The sequence below is a fragment of the Tamandua tetradactyla genome, chromosome 7 (genome assembly GCF_023851605.1).
Source record: "Tamandua tetradactyla isolate mTamTet1 chromosome 7, mTamTet1.pri, whole genome shotgun sequence".
NCBI classification, from domain to species: Eukaryota; Metazoa; Chordata; class Mammalia; order Pilosa; family Myrmecophagidae; genus Tamandua; species Tamandua tetradactyla.
This window is the reverse complement of record NC_135333.1, coordinates 32963589-32983883: the sequence shown is the minus strand read 5'-3', so window position 1 is coordinate 32983883 and position 20295 is coordinate 32963589. Positions and strand designations below refer to the sequence as shown.

The 20295-nt window shown below is 38.8% G+C and overlaps 1 protein-coding gene across 16 annotated transcripts in view; it reads right to left on the bottom strand.

The window, feature by feature from the left end:
• The window catches only part of TNRC6B (trinucleotide repeat containing adaptor 6B), a 384364-nt gene that overhangs the window by 61027 nt on the left and 303042 nt on the right, over nucleotides 1-20295 (bottom strand). For all 16 annotated transcript variants that reach the window (XM_077168905.1, XM_077168910.1, XM_077168901.1 and 13 more), the window contains 2 exons: nucleotides 20055-20142; nucleotides 15396-15417 (listed from right to left, as the gene is read on the bottom strand). In XM_077168905.1, coding sequence (XP_077025020.1) covers nucleotides 15396-15417; nucleotides 20055-20142 — 110 coding nt within the window. The remainder of the gene's footprint in view (nucleotides 1-15395; nucleotides 15418-20054; nucleotides 20143-20295) is intronic.

The following is a 20295-nucleotide window of genomic DNA, read 5'->3' as shown; positions in this document are numbered from 1 at the left end:
TCCTTGTGTCTAAGATGAGTCTCTCATAAGCAGCATATAGATGGATTATGTTTCTTAATTCATTCTGCCAACTTACTTAATTGGTAAGTTTAGTCCATTAACATTCAAAGTTATTAATGAAAATGCATTTCTTGATTCTACCATATTATCTTTTTATTTTGTCAGATATATATATTCTTTTCCCTCTTTCTCTTTGTATTCTTTAAATTATCCCTAGTGGTACACTTCAATTCTGTGCCCTCCTCCAGACCTTCCTCTCTTGTCTTTTTTTTTTTCAGCCAGCAGAATTCCTTTTAGTATTTCCTGTAGGGCTGGTCTCTTGTTGACAAATTCTTTCAGGATTTCTTTGTCTGTGAAATCTTTAACCTCTCCCTCAATTTTGACGGACAATTTGGCTGGGTACAGAATTCTTGGATGGAAGTCTTTCTCTTTTAAGACTTTGAGTATATCATACCACTGTCTTCTTGCCTCCAGGATGCTAGCTGAGTAGTCTGAACTCGGTCTTATTTGATTTCCTTTGTACATAGTACATTGTTTTTCTCTTGCTGCTTTCAGAATTTTCTGCTTCTCTTCAACAGTAAACAGATTGGGGAAGGCCTATTTGGATTTATTCTGTTTGGACTTTGTTGGGCTTTGACTAGTATATTTATGTCCTTTATGAGGGTTGGAAAGTTTTCCCCCATTATATCCTCAACAACTCTTCCTAGCCCTTTACTCCTTTCTTCTCCTTCTGGGACACTAATGATTCTTATATGTGTGCACTTTGGCTATCATTTCCTTGAGTCCCCATTCCATTTTTACCATCTTTCTTGCCATTTGTTGTTTTGAGTCTTCGAAGTCAATTATCCTGTCCTCTATATCACTTACTCTTTCTTCTGTCTCTTCAGATCTGGTGTTGTATGCCTCTAGCATGTTTTTTATTTGGTCAACAGAGCCTCTAATCTCTGTAATATTTGCTATTTTTCTATTTATTCTTTCACATTCCTCTTTATGCTCATCTACTGTCTTCTTGATCTTCTTTATGTCATTTGCCATCCCACTTATTTTATTAAGCAGAGTTGTATGAACATCTTTGATTAGTTTTTCCAATGTCTGTGTCTTCTCTGGTGTTTTAATTTGGACATTAGGCCGGGCTATATTTGCCTGCATTGTGGTATGCTTAATATCTTCTGCTATCTTCCTGGCATGTAAATCTCTTGATTGATTCATTCTGGGAGTTGATTTCTTTCAGTAATCTAAGGCCTTTTGTTTGCAGGACAGTTGCATAGCAGAGAGCAGGGCATAGTGTGGGGCACTCAGTATGGTGATTTGCTTCAGGGCAGGTACAGGTGCAGGTTGGGAATGTTATGCTGATGCCTGTGAATGTGGGTGTCCAGTGGCCAGGGAGGATGTAGTTGTGGTTGCACCGGTCTGGGGGGCTTAACCCTGGTATGCGCTGGTCTAAGGCATGGGGCCATTTGTGCACATGCGTAGAGCTGTGGCATCAGGTCAGCATTATGCCTTCATGGATTGGGGGCAGATGAGACCCAGCTGAGCAGGTCAACACTTTCTCAGAGCTGGGAAGTGTGGCTGAGGGCCATGTGCATGTGTGGTTGGTTCTAGGACTGCTGTAAAGTGCAGTTTCCAGAGCTGAATGACGTGATTGGGGGCCCTTGTATATGTGTGGGCCTGGGAGTGCCATAAACTGATCCGTAGAGCTCAGGGATAGGGGTGGGGGTGAGGCTGTGTAACACTATGGGCAGGGGGCAGAGGTAGCCTAGGTATAGAGGTTAGTGTCTGCAGCCTTTATGCACTGCCAACAGCCTGCAAGGAAAAGGGAGGGGGAGGTACTGCTCAGAAGAGGTGCAGGAGAGGTGGGCTGGGCTACTGGGGTAGGGGTGTGGAGCAGGTACGTGCACTGGGGACTGGAGTGGGAGCACCTGAAGTGTGGGGAATGGGAGCAGGTGCGTGGGGTGTGGGGTGAGTCACTGGTCATAGGGTTGCACTGGTGAGGGTAGCGTGCCCAAGGAATGCGGCCTGGCTTACTTCCTAGTCCTGGGCTCAAGTCCATGAACTCTCGCAGGCTCCATACTCCGCACCTCTGCACCAGGCTTTAGCTTTCTGCCTCTCAGTTCCTTGGTGTCTGCAACTAGGGCTGCCCCATTTGGTGCAGAAAGCTCTCTTAGGTCAGCTGTACTCCCGAATCACCATCTGAGTCCCCCCTCCTGTCCCTCTCTTATCTCAACTTTAAAAATGGCAAACAAGAAGTATGGAAATGTGAAGAGAATGTGAAGCTACAGTGTGCAGGAACTTTGGCTTCCCCCTCTTAACCCTAGAGAGATTCTCCTCCTGGATCTGCACCATGTCTCATCCTACCAAAAGAATGCCAGACTTTCCGTGAAAATTTCCCTGATAAAAAGAGGCTAACAATAGTTCCAAACTAATTATTGAGCCTGATAATGCAGATGATGCTGAGGCCAACATCCCCTACCATCCAGAATAAGTTAGAGCCAGCCCTAGTGGCAGTGCTGCTTTAAACTGCTGAAATGACGCTAGCCCAACATGTTACTCATTTAACTGTTCCCTTTATGAGGACAGAGATACATCATCAGAAATCAGGGAACTCAATCCACACCACCACTGACACTGGACGATTAATATGAGTAACACAATAAAGAGCAGAAACTAGATTAACTTTGAGATAGCCCCTGGGTCTAACCTTAGCCAATTATGAGGCAGTACTGGACCTCTCAGTAAGGAAGGAAGGTCAGAAAATCCATAATCTCATCAGCAGAATAAATATGTGACTACGAATATAAATCAGCCATTGCCTAATACTAATAAAGTACCCTCTGCATGATTATAACAGCTGAGGGATAAGTAAGTTAAATTAATGAATAAAGATTGGTTTTCCATCTAAGTCTAGAGTATTCCATAGCACATAGCATTTCCAATTCAATTCCTCTTACTATAAGAATAAAAGAGAAACTGGTAGAGGCTGCGATTCTTCCAAGCTGGTTTCTAGGACTGAAGTATCTATGTGTGTGAGGCTGCCTTTACATAAAAGGGCTAGAACCTTCATTTTCAGTTACCCAGGTCTGCTACATACCTTAACTCATTTCTCTAAAACAGAACAAGACGTAGTCATAGTAGCTAGAAGCCCTGCAAAGCAAAATGAGCAGTCTACAAGGACTGAGGTCTGAAGATCCATTTGATTAACTTTACACTCACAGCACTGTTTTACCCAAAGAAATATGATAAGTATCATCATATCATAGTGCAAGATTCCTTGCAGACGCTCATGAAGGCATTTTCCCATCAATACATCAGATGTAGAATGGATAGTAAATGATAAAGTCATTATAAAATAGGACCATGCATCAACCACTTCCTTCCAATAAGGAGCTGTTTCAGAAGATGAGTCATTCAAAAAAACCAGAGTCCAAAGAAGTCCTGCAGTACAAGTTAGTTAACAGGAAATGCTATTTCAGGACTTGAATGACTTTTTATTCTTTTTTTTTTTTTTAATTTCACCTTTCTGTGAATTCAAGAAACTTTAAGCACTTAACAGGCAATCAGAATTCTAGGCACTCTAACTGGAGAGCAATGCAGCTGCTAGGAAGGAGGCTTGGTTCAACCTGACTCCCAACATCCAAATCGAAGTAGCCTAATCAATGTGTATACTATGTCATGTTCCAGAACATTAGAAGACAACAAAAGAGGGAGGAATCATAAAGACTGAGCATGTTAATTTTCAGGCCCTCTATTTTCTCTTCCAAATCTCAGTGGTTTGTAGATTATAGTGTAAATGTTTCTAAAGATAAGCTGCTCAAAAGAAAGGCATATAATGGGATCTCTAACAAAGGGAACTAAAGATAATACTAGGTATTCTATTTTCTAATTTCCAAACATTTACTTTTAAAAACCATTTCTGTAATGATTCCATCTTTTCCCTTTCCATATCTCCTTTATCTTATACCATTCTCATATCTTACAGTTTAAACTTCCAACTGCCCTATTTTTTGAAAAACTTTAATAATATAAAGAAAACCATTCTTTTATCTATGCAAGTTCAAAAATAGATAGGTATTTAAGTTTTTAATTTTTATTCAAATATATATGCAACACAAACCCTATAGTTGCAGTGAATCAATATAAATGTTTCCTTTAACTATCTTGATGGTACCAAACAGTACAAAAAAAAAAAAGGAGTACTTAAAAAACAAGCTAAATAAAAGACATTATTTTAGGCTGAAATTTTCTTGGGGCAGCACATGATTGAAGAACATTGAGTGATAATGCAATACAAACAGTCTCCAAGTCAGAAGCCACAAAGTGAGTGGCCAGAGCTCACTGAACAATCTTCAGTAACCTCAAAACAATGTCTCCATTTATTTAACTTCCTTCCCCAACTCTTCAACCCAAGGCACCCTACCTTTTGCTTTGAACATCTCAGGAAAGCTTCTCTACTCATTAACTCACCAGCAATCTCTATTGCTAGTCTAATGGACCCTTGTTGGACCTTTTCTTCTCTGACTTTTCTGCTACTTCTGACACTGCTGATCATTCCCTTCCCTCTACATTTCTGTGAGGTCTACTTCAGCTATTTCTACAGCTCTTTCTTTCTCCGTTTTATTTTTGAGCAAACTTTTTCTACAAAAGGCCAAAGACTAAATATTCTTAGGCTTTGTAGGCCATATGTGCAGCTCAACTCTCTAACTTGACATAAATATGTAATTGAATCAGTGTGGCTGTCTTCCAATAAAACCATTTGTGGACACTGAAATATGAATTTCATATCATTTTCATATCTCATGAAATATTGTTCTTCATTTTTTCCCAATCCTTAAAAAATGTAAAAAAAACCAACCAAGCAACCAACCTTAGCAGCTTATGGGCAGTACACAAAAACAGGCAGTGAGTCAGACTGGAGATGTGGTCTATACTCACCAACCCCTGCTTTTTTTACTATACCCTTAATGAGAGATGAAAAATGGCAGCTGAATTTGACCAGGAGTTGTGTCTTTTAAAAAACCTTAATGTTTTTAGGTGGGGCTTGCCCATGGCCTTGCAACATTTAAGTTCCTAAAGTACAAACTCTGCTGTGCTCAGGCTTTAACTATCACTATCTCTAGCCCACATCACTCTCACCCTCAGCCTTGCTCCATAGTTCCCCTACCCTTATTTCCTAGCTCAAAGAATAAAGTCAAATAGCTGCTTCAAGTCAAAAAACTTGGAAGGTATCTTTGATTTTTTCCCCTTTCCTCACAGGCCACCCTCTCTCTGATCAACAATAAGTTGTTGAACTGAAGCATCTCTCTAATCTATTCCCTCCTCTCTACCAACATTTTTCCTCATCAGGTTCAAGACCTCATCACCTCCCTTTAAGACTTTTTTCATGTCTACATGTCTGGACCACAAGTCTTTAATACTTCATACTCATTCCACTCTCTACAGACAGCCAGCTCCACTTCTGAACAAGAGGCCCCTACCATGGTGTTAGAATATATCAGTGTGGTGGTGCCACAAGTAGTTTAGTCTGTAAATTACTTGTAGTTAGTCTGTAAATTATTTAGTTGGGAAAAAATCCATCATTGCTATATTAGAATTGTGGCCACATGCACTGGAATGGTCCAAGGCCCAGGTATGCTGAGAAGGTGCTATCCCTCTGCTGCATTCAAGTGGAGTAAATGGGCAAGGTTACCAGATAACAAACACCTGAAATTTTTAACTTATACTGAGCTGGAAGCTCTTCCCTGTTGCCTGGACTCACACTTGTTCTCTTAGGGCCAGGACAAGTGTCACTGAACAAGACATACAACAGACATTTATCAAGGATCTGTTAAGTGTCAGGCACCAGAGCCCTTCAAGTGTTTAAAACACTTCCTCAAGCCTACTGAAAGGCCTTTTCTCTAGTCTAAATAACTCCAGGTTTTAGCACTTCCTAAGGTGACAGAGGTCCAATTCCTCGATATGGTCCATGGAGGTACATCTCTTTTCACAGAGTGGTATTGATTAGAGGAACTGCATCTTCCTTCCTAAATAGATACTGCATTTGCATTAATACAAGTTAAGGCCACATTAGCTTTTTTTTTCTTAATGCAAGACCTTATTTTATTTATATTTGCAGTGTTAATCAGTGGGATACATGGGTTCATATAACCAGTTTCAATCATGTTCACCTTCAATATGGTAATACTACTTATAGACCCACTAGTGAACCTTTTTCCTTTCTATCTATTTCCTCACATCTGAGTTCAACCCCATTACTTAACTGCTCATCTGCAGCTTCTTTGTATCTCTAAGTTCTATATTTCATATTATAAGCCTCTGATTTTACCTTTACTATGGTCATAAAAGAGGAGTCATCCAGTATCCTTTTGGTCTGGCTTATTTCACTCAGCATTACCTCCTGAAGGCTCATCTATCCTGTCATGTGCTTCAGGATGACATTTCATCTTATTGCTGCATAATATTCCAATGCATGTATACACCACATTTTGCTAATCTACTCTTCTGTTGGGCATTTAGATTGTTTCCATGTTTTGGTGATTTTAAATAATGCTGCTATGAAGATGCAAATGTCTATTTGTGTCAATGTTTTCTTCTCTACTGGATATACACCGAGTAGTGGTATTGCTGGGTCATAGGGCAACTCGATTTTTAGTTTTCTGAGGAACCACCAGACTGTCTTCCGCAGCAGCTATACCATTACACATTTCCACCAGTAGTGCATTAATGTCCCAATTTCTTCACATCCTCTCCAAAATTTATAGTTTCCTGTTTATTAGTAGCCATTCTGATAGATGTGAGGCGGTATCTCATAGTGGTTTTGATCTGCATTTCCCTTATACCTAATGAAAATGAGCATCTCTTCATGTGCTTTTGAGCCATCAGTATTTGCTCTTTAGAAAAACACCTCTTCATTTGTTTAGCCCATTTTATAATTGGGTTGTTTGTTCTTTTGCTGTTGAGTTGTATAATTTCTTTATGTATACAGGAAATCAACCTTTGTCCGATTTGTGATTTCCAATTATTTTCTCCCATTGAGTTGGCTGCCTCTTCACCTTTTTGACAAAGTCCTTTGAGGTGTAGAAGCATTTGATTTTGAGGAATTCCCATTTATCTACTTTTTCTTTTGTCGCTTGTGCTTTGGATGTAAAGGTTAGGAAGCTACCACCTATTACTAGGTCTTGAAGATGTTTCCCTACATTTTCTTCTAGAAGCTTTATGGTGCTAATTCTTATATTGAGGTGTCTGATGCACTCTGAGTTAATTTTTGTATAGGGTGTAAGGTAGGGATCCTCTTTCATTCTTTTGGCTATTGATAACAGTTCTCCCATGCCCATTTATTGAAAAGACTGTTTTATCCTGGTTCAGTAGATTTGGGGACCTAGTCAAAAATCACTTGGCCATAGATTTGATGGTCTACTTCTACATTCTCAGTTCAATTCCACTGGTCAATACTTATATCTTTGTGCCAGTATCAGGCTGTTTTGACCACTGTGTCTTTATAATAAGTTTCAAAGTCAGCAAGTATTAATCCTCCCACTTCGTTCTTCTTTTTTAGGATGTTTTAGCTTTTCGAGATCTCTTTCTCTTCCAGATGAATTTGGTAACTAGCTTTTCCAAGTCTTCAAAAAATATTGTTGGAATTTTGATCAGTACTGAATTGAGACTGTAGATCAATTTGCAGAAAACTGACATCTTAACTATATTTAACCTTCCTGTTCATGAGCAGAGAATGTCTTTTCACCTACTTAGATCTTCTTTAATTTCTTTTAGCAGTGTTATGTAGTTTTCTGTGTATAAGCCCTTTACATCCCCCTACTTAAGTTCATTCTTAAATACTTGGTTCATTTAGTTGCTATTTGAATGGAATTTTTTCCTTAACTGACTCCTCAGCTAGGTTATTGCTGGTGTACAGAGATGTTACTGATTATTGCACATTAACTTTATATCCTGCCACCTTGCTGAATTTGTTCATTAGCTCAAGTAACTGTGTTGCCAACTTCTCAGGATTTTCCAAGCATAGTATCATGTCATCTGCAAATAATGAAAGTTTTACTTCCTCCTTTCCAATTTGGATGGCTTTTCTTTGTCCTGCCTAGAACTTCTAGTACAATGCTGAACAACAGTGGTGACAAGACATCCTTGTCTCGTTTGTGATCTTAGGAGGAATGCCTTACTCTCTCCACTGAGTACGTTGCTGTCTAATGTTTTTTCATTTATGCTCTTTATTATATTGAGCAAGTTACCTTTGATTCCTATCTTTTGAAGTGTTTTTATCAGAAAAGGATGTTGAATTTTGTCTAATGCTTTTTCAGCATCAATTGAGTTGATCATGTGATTTTTCCCTTTCTATTGGCTAATGGGCTGTATTACATTATCTGATTCTCTTGTGTCGAACCATCCTTGCATTCCTGATCTAAACCCCACTTGATTCTGGTGTATAATTCTTTTAATATGTTGTAGGATACGATTTGCTAGTATTTTGTTGAGAATTTTTGCATCTATGTTCAGTAGGGAGATTGACCTGTAGTTTTCCATTCTCATAGCATCTTTACCCTGTTTTGGTATTAAAATTATTTTAGCTTCATAAAATGAGGTACGTAGTGCTCTTTTTTCCTCAAAAAAATTTTTTTTAAAGTTTGAGCAGGATTGGTATTAGTTCTTTGTGGAATGTTTGAAAAATTCCTGTGAAGCCAACTGGCCCTGGGCTTTTCTTTGTAGGAAGATTTTTGATGACTGATTTAATCTCTTTACTTGTGCTTGGTTTATTGAGATCTTCTATTTCTTCCTGAGTCAGTGTAGCTTGTTTGTGAGTTTCCAGAATTTGTCCATTTCACCTAAAGTTGTCTAGTTTGTTGACCTACAGTTGTTCATAGTACCATCTTGTATTTCTTTTATTTCTTCAGAGTCTGTGGTAATATACACTTTTGTATCCCTGATTTTATTTGCATCCTCTCTCTTTTTTCTGTCAGCCTTACTAGTGGGCCATTGCTTTTACTGATTGTGTCAAAGAACCAACTTTTGGTTTTATTGATTCTTTTTACTGCTCTTTTGTTCTCCCATTCAATTCTGCTTTAATCTTTGTTATTTTTCTTCTTCTATTTGCTTTGGCGTTAGTTTACTGTTCTTTCTCTCTAGTACCTCCAGGTAAGCAGTTAAGTCCTCAATTTTTGCTCTTTCTTGTTTTTTAATATAGGCAATTAGGGCAATAAATTTCTCTGTCAGAACAGCCGTTGCTGCACCCGTAAGTTCTGATATGTTGTATACCTGTTTTCATTCATCACCAGATAGTTACTGATTTTTCTAGCAATTTCTTCTTTGACCCTCTGGTTGTTTAAGAGGTTGTCACTTAATCTGCATATATTTGTGACATTCCTGTTTCTTGGTGATTACTGATATCCAGTTTCACTCCATTGTGATAAGAGAAAGTGCTTTAAATGACTTCAATGTTTTTACATTTCTAAAGATCTGTTTTGTACCCTAGCCTATGATCTATTCTGGAGAATGTTCCATAAGCACTACAGAAGAATGTTTATCCTGGTATGCTGGGGTGGAATGACCTATATATGTCAGTTAGTTCTAATTCATTTATCAACTTATTTAACTTCTCTATTTCCGTATTGATCCTCTGTCTGGTTGTTCTAACTATAAAGGAGAGTGGTGTATTGAAGTCTCCTACTGTTATTGTTGAACATTTATCTCTCCCTTCAGTTTTCCTAATTTCTGTCTCATGTATTCTGGAGCTCCTTGATTGGGAGCATAAACATTTATGATTGTTATTTCTTGTGGGTGAATTGTCCCCTTTATTAGTATATAGTGTCCTTCTTTGTCTCTTATGATTTCTTTATACTTAAAGTCCATTTTATCTGATATTAGTATAGCTAATCCTACTTTCTTTTCATTACAACCTGCATGGAACATCCATTTTTTCCATTCTTTTACTTTCAATCTATTTGTAGCCTTGTGTCTAAGATGAGTCGCTGGTAAGTAGCATATAGCTAGATTACATTTCTTATAATATAATTTATATTATAAATTAATAATATGTATTTATTAATCCATTTTGCCAATCTGTATCTTTTAACTGGTGAGTTTAGTTTTAGCTGAAAAAGCATTTCTTGAATCCACCCTCTTATCCTTTGGATTTTATGTGTCAGACCTATATATTCCTTTCCTTCTTTCTCTTTTTATCCTTTAACTTACCCTTACTGGTGCTTTTCAATTCTGTGCTCCCTTCAAACCTCCCTCTCCTGGATTTTTTTTTTTTTTTTTTACAATTGGCAGGACTCCCTTTAGTATCTCTTTAGGACCAGTCTCTTGTTAACATATTCTTTCAGGATTTGTCTGTGAAAATTTTAATCTCTCCCTCAGTTTTGAAGGTCAGTTTGGTTGTTACAGAATACTTATTTGGAAGACTTTCTCTTTCAGGATCTTAACTATATTGTGCCACTGCCCTTTCAACTCCATAGTGCCAGTTGAGTAGCATGAACTAGTTTTATGTGGTTTTTCTTGTATGGAGTAGATTGTTTTTCTCTTGCTTTCAGGATTTTCTGCTTCTCTTCAACATTTGACAGACTGATTAGTATGTGTCTTGGGGAAGACCTATCTGGATTTATTCTGTTTGGAGTTCATTGGGCTTCTTTGATTTACACATGTATGTTCTTTATAGGGATTGGGAAGTTTTCCACCATTATATCCTCAACCAATCATCCTAGCCCTTTACTCTTTTCTTCTCTTTCTGGGACATGAATGATTCTTATATTTGTGGCTTTGTTTAGTCCATCATTTCCCTGAGATTCAATTCAATTTTTTCCATTTTTTTGCCATTTGCTGTTTTGAAGACTTGAAATCAGTTTTCCTGTCCTCTAGGTCACTTATTCTTTCTTTTGCCTCTTCAAATCTGCTTTTGTGTCTCTCAAGTGCATTTTTGATTTGGTCTACAGCATCTTTAATCTCTGCGATATCAGCTATTTCTCTATTTATTCTTTCAAATTCCTCTTTATGCTCTTCTAGTGTCTTCTTGATCTCCTTTATATCATTAGCTATCCTGTTTATTTTATTTAGTAGAGTTATATGAACACCTTTGATTAGTTGTTTCAAAGTCTGTGTCTCCTCTGGATGTTTTAATTCAGTCATTAGGCTGGGCTGTATTTGTCTGCATCTTGATATGTTTAGTGGTCTTCTGTCATCTTAAAGGCATGTAAATATCTTGATAGGCTTACTTTGGTAGTTGATTTTCTTCAGTGGTCTAAAGCTTTGTATTTGCAGGATGGATATGCAGCATGACGTGAAGTACGGGACAGGGCACCACTGTGCAGTGATGTTACAGCGCATGCATAAGCACAGAGATGCTAAGCTGGCACCTGTGAGCATGGTGTGCAGTTTGCGGGGTTGTAGAGGTATGGTGCAGGAGCCAAGGGCATGTGGTGCAGCTCAGGCAGACCTTGGAGCAAAGGAGGAGGGTATGGTGTGGTAGACACAAGAGGCAGAGCATGGTGGATGGGAGGCTGTGCGGATACATGGAGGCTGGTGTGCAGTAGGATATGGGTGGGCATGTGGAGCGTGGGGATCGTGGTTATCAGGGTACAGAGTAGGTGGCACAGAGGTTGGGGCATGGGAGGGCAGGGTGGAGGTGTGTCCTTATACAGGGGGAGGGGTCCAGAGGGCTCTGGATACAGAAGTGGGAGTGTATAGGGGTGGGCACAGGTCACCGGGGTCGTGGAGTTGGGGCGGGATGGTTGTTGGTGGTAGGAGGGTGGTGACCTGGTGCAGGTGCACAGGTGTGGAGGAAATTTGAACAGGTGAGCAAGCGTGTGCAGGATGGGGGCTATGTAGCACAGATTCGCCTGTCAGCACCTGTCAGGTGTGGGAGCACGGTGTTTGTGCCAGGGGTGGGGTAAGTGTGCATGTTTGTGGGTCGGGGGTTGGGATGCAGAGGTCAAGAAGTGCAGAATCACAAATGCTGGGTGCCTGGCAGTGGGGAAAATGTGGCTATGCGGTATGTAGGTCTGGTCGGCTGTATGGGTCAGCACTTACCCAGAGCTGGGGTGTGTGACTGGGGGCTGTGCACACACATGGATCTGGGAGGGTCATAAACTGATGTACACATGAGCAGAGCTGGGGTGGAGAGGCTTGGGGTGGGTGCAGCCTAGGCATGAAGGTTAGCGCACACAGCCTTTATGTGCTGGCAACCGCCTGCAGGGGCCAGGGAGGGGGAGGTCGGTCTTGGGTGGGGTGGGGTGAGACTGCAGTTGTGTAGGAGAGGTGGGTTGGGCTGGGGTAGGTTTTCACGTGCTTGGAGTTGGGGTGTGGGGTAGGTCTGTGAGGAGGGGGAGGTGGTGGGGTGGGGACGCTTGGAGCTGGGAGAGGTGCGTGGGTGACGGGGTTCAGGTGCGTGGGATATGGGGGGAGTCGTGGGGCTGCGCCAGTAAGGGTAGCACATTCAACGAATGAGGTTTGGCTTACTTCCTATTCCCTGTCTCCATGTCTACGCACTCCTGAGGGCTCTGGGCTTCAGTTTGGAAAGGAATGTGTTAAACTGTCTGCACCAGCCAGATGGGCTCTGGTTCTCTGCATCTCTGTTCTTCAGTTTTTAGAACCAGGACCTCCTTATGTGATGCGGAAGACCCTCCCAGGTCACTTAAACCCTGGAAACGCCTTCTCAGTTGCCTTCCCACCCATTTTCTAGCTGATCCTTGAAGCAGGGGTGAATCTGACCTATTCTGCCATCTTTCCAGAACTCCCACATCAGCCTTATAAATCAGTCATTTCATACTGATAAATCCCCTTAACCCAACCATCATCCCTACATGGCTAAATTACTATGTCCCATTTCCCTTCCTATAATCATGCCACTGGGTCTCAAACTTACTCGTATCACTTATTGCCATTAAATTTCATCCTGTTAAATTGGACCCATTATATCAATCTGTCAGACCCTTTTGGTTCTAAGTTTAAAATCTAACAAAAGGATATGATCTCTTACCTTAAGTGGTTTTTTTAATTATTTGTCACCTGAGCAGCAAGCCCAGATCTATCCCAGGTCTTCGCATAAGCCCCACTTAAACTCCCTGTCCTATTTGTTCTTCTCTCCAAAATTCTCATCACTCATTTTTTTTTGTTGCTAAATAATGGAAGAAAAAGGAAGGGCATATAATGAATTTATTCTTTCTCTGAAATACGGAAAAATATTACTTCATTCCTCTGAATAACCAGAGACTCAGCACTAACACAGTCTTTCCTTTTTCCTTATTAGATCTGTTGGAGAAAGAGAGACAAAAGTTAAGAGGAACACTATCTGAGAAAGATGCCATCATTGTGGAGAGAAACATAATCCAAAAAATTTAGCTGAGGAACAAAAAAATAAGATTTCAAGTGCCTAGACAGGCTCTCGGGGACAAAGACAAAGATGTGCCTGAAAAACTGGGCATAAGAAAGGTTACTTACAACCTAACATACTCCAGGCATAATTTTTGTTTCTACTTCCTGACTACTTGATGGCTCTAACAATGAAATCCCACGGGAGACCATAAACAGGATCCTAACTCACTTTAGGATTATTTTACTTTTTTTTTTTTTTTAAGGAAGGAGCGGGCGTATGGAAATTGTGAGGCTCTAGTCCATTCCACAGTAGGAAGAAGAAAGATGCTAAATGGAAGCACAATACGATAATGAGTAGAAAAGAAGGTTTGAGTTTTAAGACTCTGGCAGAGGAAAGAAAAACGTGTTTCTGAGTCCTGACCTAGTACCAAAAAATTAAATAAAGATTTTTTTTGAGAAGGAATGTTTAATGGATTTTGCATCTTCCAGTAGAAACACCACTTACCACACAGAGCCAGCTTGGCTCTATAGCACAAATAGTACATAGTTTCATAAGCATTAGATTTGTGGCTAGGCCTAGGTATCCAACCATCATGTTTTCAGCAACCACAGAGCCTGGATTTTCTAGGAAGATGTTAATTTTCTCATCTGTTTTCCTTTTAAATCATCACAAAGTCTGAAAAATGTAAATAGTCACACACCCCAATCCTTTCCTAGATAGTATGTTGGTTTGGGAAATATGGACACCGAACCAGTCAGTATGAATAATAACATTTCTATGGTAAAGTATAATTTATACTTGAAACACAAAATTTACAAAGATACTTTCAAAAGAAAACAACTTTTGGGTTGGGAACGGGCTGTACAATAGGAAAACACCATTCTCTCTAACTAATTTAGATAATTAAAATAATAACGGTATACTTAAGCTTATTTTATAAATCACCATAAAATCCTGGTCTATATTCTCTCCTTTTGATTAGAAATGTATTATACAGTAATGCCCTGTCATTGGAGAATTTGTTTTCCATAACCAAGTTTCCTAAGAACTAGTACTGTATTTACTAGTCTTCCATCACTGTATCACCTCCTTTGGCAGCCTGCTAGTCCAACAAAACAAAACAAAACAAAATATAACAATGAAGAATCAAATCATTAGAGGGCTTCCCATCAAGCCTTGACCTCTCCCCATCACCTACCCCCTTCTCCAAGTTATCATAGTCACATCTGATCACCTTCATCCAAGGTAATTATTCTCAACCTGGTACATGTACCAGGGTCATCTGTGGAGCTTTTTAAAATACATCTGCTAGAGCTGTGGCCCTAGAAATGCCAAAGTCTGGGAGGAGGCCCAGGCTAGCGTATTTTGACAGATTTATGCAAATTGCTCTATACACACCCTACTTGAGAAGGATAGTAGTAGAGCACTGGTCAGAAGGAATTAAGTTTCCCATTTTTAAAGGGAACTGACTGAAGGTATGACTATTATCAGAACAAACTAAATAATCAAAATTAATAGAAGAAAAGAATAGAAGAATAAGACTATTAAGGCTGAGAACGATGTGAGGACCTTCTGCGTCTGCTATCAGCACATCACCATTTTATAACAGAGTTGGCCTACTCAAACATAATTATGTTTTTTAAAAGCATATGCTAGGCTCTAGCTCAGAAGACAGTGTGAATATTCTAGATGTAACATTCAATTTTCAGACTCAGTACACGTCATGGATCAATGTGGTTAACAAGCCTCTGCAGTTCCTGTCTGTAAATTAGGAAATGGTGTTTTGTATCTGTTGTTTTGAGAAAAGTGTTGAAAAGGTTTCAGTTCAAAATCAGGACCCACACACTTTCAAAACAAGGTATCATACTTTCTAATCTCTTTTACCTCCAAAATCATTTAAGGCTAACTAGAAACACTACTACAAGTAATTTTGCCATTACTGTTCTTCAGTGAGGATAAACAACCAATCTTAATTACTCCTATACCCATCAGCTCTTTTCAAGTGGATTTGAGGATGAGTAAGCAACAGTGTAAAATCTCAACACAAGCGGTTCTGACTAAAAAACAGAAAAGAAAATCTTACCTTTGGTTTTTTGTTCTGTGACCTGCAAAATAAATTAACACACATAAGTGAGACTTGCTATCTAATTTAGTATTATCTCATAAGACTACTTCAATGCTGATGATTCAAGTAATTCAAGGTGTCAGATATCCAGGCATAAAAAATCCAGAAAAAGAACCTGGGAGTCAGTTCACACATCCTTCTAAGGACAGTGCCCATATGTTCAGCCACAACCTACATGACCACCGTTAGGAAGAACACTAAGAAAGAAAAAGCATTGTATCCTCATTAAATGACCAAGTCCATATAGCAGTAATGCTGTTTGCCATTTTGATTGTTGTGGTTAGAAAAACAGTGGATATGGTCCAGAAACTAAATTAGCTATGGAGACAAAAAGATCCTTCTTCTATAAGCACAGATTCAACTATCAAATCTTAAATTTAGAAAGCAAAAGCTGGGGGATGGGGTGGGGGAAGGGGCAGGGGAATTATCATCAGAGGCAGCTGAAGGTTATCATATACAAGCAGGATTGAAAATCATGCCCTGCTACTTCCTGGTTGTGTGATCTGAGTTTTCTCTTTATCTGCTTGATAAAAAGAATAATAGCATCTCCCTGCAAAGTACTGTTGTGAGGATTAAACCAGATATCCCATGCCAAGGTTGGTATATATTATTGGCAACAAAGGTTTGCTGTTATTATCAAAGTTTATATAAAACAGCACAAAATACAGCAATAAGACTGAAATACGTAAATTTTGAACAAATGAAGAGTGCTTCGTTAAAGGTATTTTTTATATAAAAAAACAAATACATCTGCAGACATGATTTACCTAGAAGGTTGGACATGTGGAATATAATAATGGGCTTTTAGATAGTTTGGAAATGATTAGATGCCATACGGAAAAGTGCTTCTATTATTGTTAAGAAGGGAAAATAAAGGAGGGCTCCTAATCATACAAATAAAAACCATTAAAGATCATGCATCAGAAAAACATCCAGAAGGAAATATGCCAGAATTCAAATAGAGGTTATGTTTCTTATTAAGATTATGAGTGATTCTGATGCCCCTCATTCCAAATGTTTATCTTCCAAGGCATTTTTTTTTTGATATCTCATTTTTGTAATGAAAATATTCATGTAGAAAATTAAGAGGTTTGATTATTTGTGGTTGGTAACCATAGCGGGTTTCTGCAATGGGTGTTTATGAAAAGATACTCATTTTTGGAGGGTCTATCCTCTAACTAACTCACATCACAATTTATGTCAGCACACTATTGCCAGACACTGAATCTGAGTTAAACAATCCACTTGTATAATCTCCTGGACTGTATACCAACACTCATGCATTAAAGGAAAAGTTGATTCTTCTGTATTAAATTTGTAGTAGACAGCGTATTAAAATTAATAAATGTTTTCTAGCACTAATTGTTACAGAGCTGAAGTCTACTGAAAAATACTCTTGAACAATTAATTTTTCTATAATCCCACTTATCTAAGAATGAACTGATTTGCATCCACATACCAATTCCTTAAGGCAATTTAGGTTTTATACTATTGCAAATATTTCTCAGAATGCCAATTTGAAGACCAGTTATATAGGAAGCTAATGTCTCCCCAGTTGTAAGCAACAAATCAAATAATGTCAAATATGTCTTATAATGTGGGTTCTGTTAAAAAAGCTCCCCCCCCCCCGAGGGTGAAATGCTGGATGATCAAAGCATGTGTTCTGCCAACACTAAACAATGCTCCTTTAGCAGCATCAACCTAATGAATGTGAAAGGAACACTTCTTTGACACCTCTCTCATGAATGGAAATCTAACCTAGTGTATTCAGTGATGGCTCCAGAAATAGCAAACTGCCTTAGCTACTGAACACAATAGAAAGCTCATGTTTAATCTCTATGTGGAAGTAATTTCATTCCAGCTTTAAATAAAGGTTACTTCTTTAAGAAAATTACATTGCCATCATTCATTTCTGAGCAGTCATTAAGTCAACAAACATTTCTTGAGCGCCTATGACATATCAGGCACTGCCCAAGACACTGGAAATACAAATATGAGTAAAACCTCAAGAAGGTCTATAAAAAAAAAAAGACACAAAGAGATGAGCAATGTGAAAGATGTGGAAGCACTAAGAAGAGGCAACACAAACGCTTGCTGACTAAATGACTGAACAATAGAGTCTCTGGCATGTTCTCTACAATTCTTTGCATCATAGCACATTTTATGGTTGATGCATTCTCTCTACAATAAAGGTTGAAAACCACTAAGTCTATCACATGGTCAGCTTTGTACTCTCTTTTTAAAACTGCTAAATCAGAATTTAATTCTGAAATTATGCAGCAGTTCGATATGATAAAGCAGTTATCAAAGGCCAGGTGCAAGCTTGTGCCAGCCAAGTTAGAATATCTTTCAACAAAAGTGATGGAAATTTTATTATTCATAATTAACCACCTTGATATTTTATGAAGGTGATTTTCCTCTCTGCTGTCACTTCTTAAACAACGTTGAATGCAGGTAACAAGAACACCAGGGAGACTGTCCAGCTGCATAAAACATATTCTCAACAGCAATAATCCCAATTCAATCTAGAATACAACCACACCATCTTTTATTTTAAGTCATTTTTTCATTAGTTGGGTCTACAATGAAAATTTACAGATGCATATTTTAATCATGTCTAGATACTGATAATTTTAATCCAAGAGAACACTGTCATCTATGTTAATACTGAAGATACAGTGCATATTATCTAAAACAATTGCTCTATTTGGCATATTCTTGTTAACAGCCTTTGCTCAAGTCCCAAGTGTCCAGTCTATTAGTAATCCATTCCCATGGACTGCAAAATCCAATTGTAGTGAGAGCCCTGAAGGAAAGAAAGCTTTCACTGAGGTTCAATTTCATGTCATTCCAGTAGGAAGGGTCAGTACAGAGGCAAGAGCCCGGAAGCCAGGGGACAACACCAGAGAACCAGTAATGCCCACAAATCACAACTTCAATGACATAGACTATGGCTTAATGCCCAAAAGCAAGCACAAAAAAGCCTTTGAGTTGTTATTTGATTTCTTTGTTCAGACTCTATAGTGCTATTCTAGGCAGTTCTAACTAGCTCATTAACAGATAGAAGCAACACACGAGAAGCAAGTTGCTTTCAAAGCATGAAGATATGATGGTAAGCGTACAATTATTAATAAAAATAGAAACATGAAAACAGACAAGATCTTAAAGAACACAACAGTCTATTATAGCACCAAACAATAACAAACATTCCTTTTAATTGTCACGAAAAAAAGAAAATTACATTTCTTATGTTTTATATGGCAGAATTGTATGCAATCTAATTCAGAATATATTTCCAGGATTTCTTTTAAATGCTGGCACTCATAAATGGTCTAGTTCAATAACTCAAAATTTGAATTATAAAAAAACTCTATATCCAACAATACTGGAAAACACATGCAGTGTCCCTTGTACCTTGCATTGGTCTGTGTTCAATTAATTGTCTCCACTATACTTAAATCTGGAGTTCCCTTAAACTTCTTAACAGTTTTTATCTCCCTAAACTTTGCCTCACGACGCTGACACCATAGAAAGGACCCCCAATCCTAGCCCAGAGTGATGCCCTGCTACCAAAGTGCTTCGGGTAGGAGTAACAAGAACTGGAATAAAATCACTTGCCTTCAAAAAAGGCACAAAAGCAACCTTGCCAAGCCAGAACTCATGGTGATGGGGATGCTAGAAGAATGGTACGGTTGGGTTTAAGAAATAAGTAAGATCAGACAATGGTCAGTGCAGAGGGATATGTTCTGAAGTAAAAGGGACAAGCGAGTGGGGAGGAGTACTAGCCACTGTCTGCTCCGAACAGCCTTTTCGGACATACACTTAAGATTTTCAGTTGATATCTATTGGCTCTATGTCTCTTGAGCATATTTCTGTTAGCATCTTTCCTTTTTCCCTAAGCAAATTCCTCAATTTCTTCTTTCCCTCCACAGACCAAACCATTTTATCACACCATTGCTGGACAGGAGGCCATGGCAAGTTAGGGAAGGAGTCGGGACCTGATATGCTGGAGACTCTAGGGGCGAGAGACTTGCAGGGGAGGATTCAGTAAGGCCAGGCCCAGGCTGGTCAAGGTCAGAGAGCTCCTTCTTGGGGGAAGAGGAAGAGAGGAGGCAGATGCCCAACAGCTTCTTCCATTCCTCTCTACTCACCCCCATGGCATTAAAATTAAATCCTATAAAGCACTAAGCATGCGCACTAGATCTTCTTTAAGGGGAGGTTACTTTATGGAATTATCCAAAGGGCTTTTATCTCAGGCAGACTCATCTAAACAATAACCCTACCAATGAATGAAAAAGAGAGCACCAGGGCAAACTCCAGCAAGCTTTCTTTAAAAATAGGATATTAAATACCTATACAAAGAAGGAATTATATGAGTTGAGTGTTCAGTAATACTCTTGACTTTTGCAAAATTATTTATATAACATTAGCTGCAGCATTATTTAAAATCTACTTTATGGTAACAAACGTACGTCTTTAAGTTTCTTCTACTTTTAAATTTTAAAACTCTTAAACAATTTAATGCCCAAAATAGCATTCCTGAAATGTCAGTTATCCAAGTCATCCTATTCTGGATGCTGGATAGATATAAAGACAGACTTAATTGATTAAACGCACCTTCTGAGTGGCTTCTTTTTTCTTTTTATCCTCTTTCTTCCTTCTCTTGTCTTCCATTAACTGTTCTTCCCTTTCTTGCTCCTTCTCTCTGTTAAAGTAATGTTACACCAAAATATTATACATCTGTATCCGCAGTCCACTTAGATAGCAAATTAAATATATGTAGATGGTATGCAAGGCATTGTGCCATCTCTGTGGTTAGGCAGAACACAGTATTTTACTTCAAGTAAGAAGATGCATA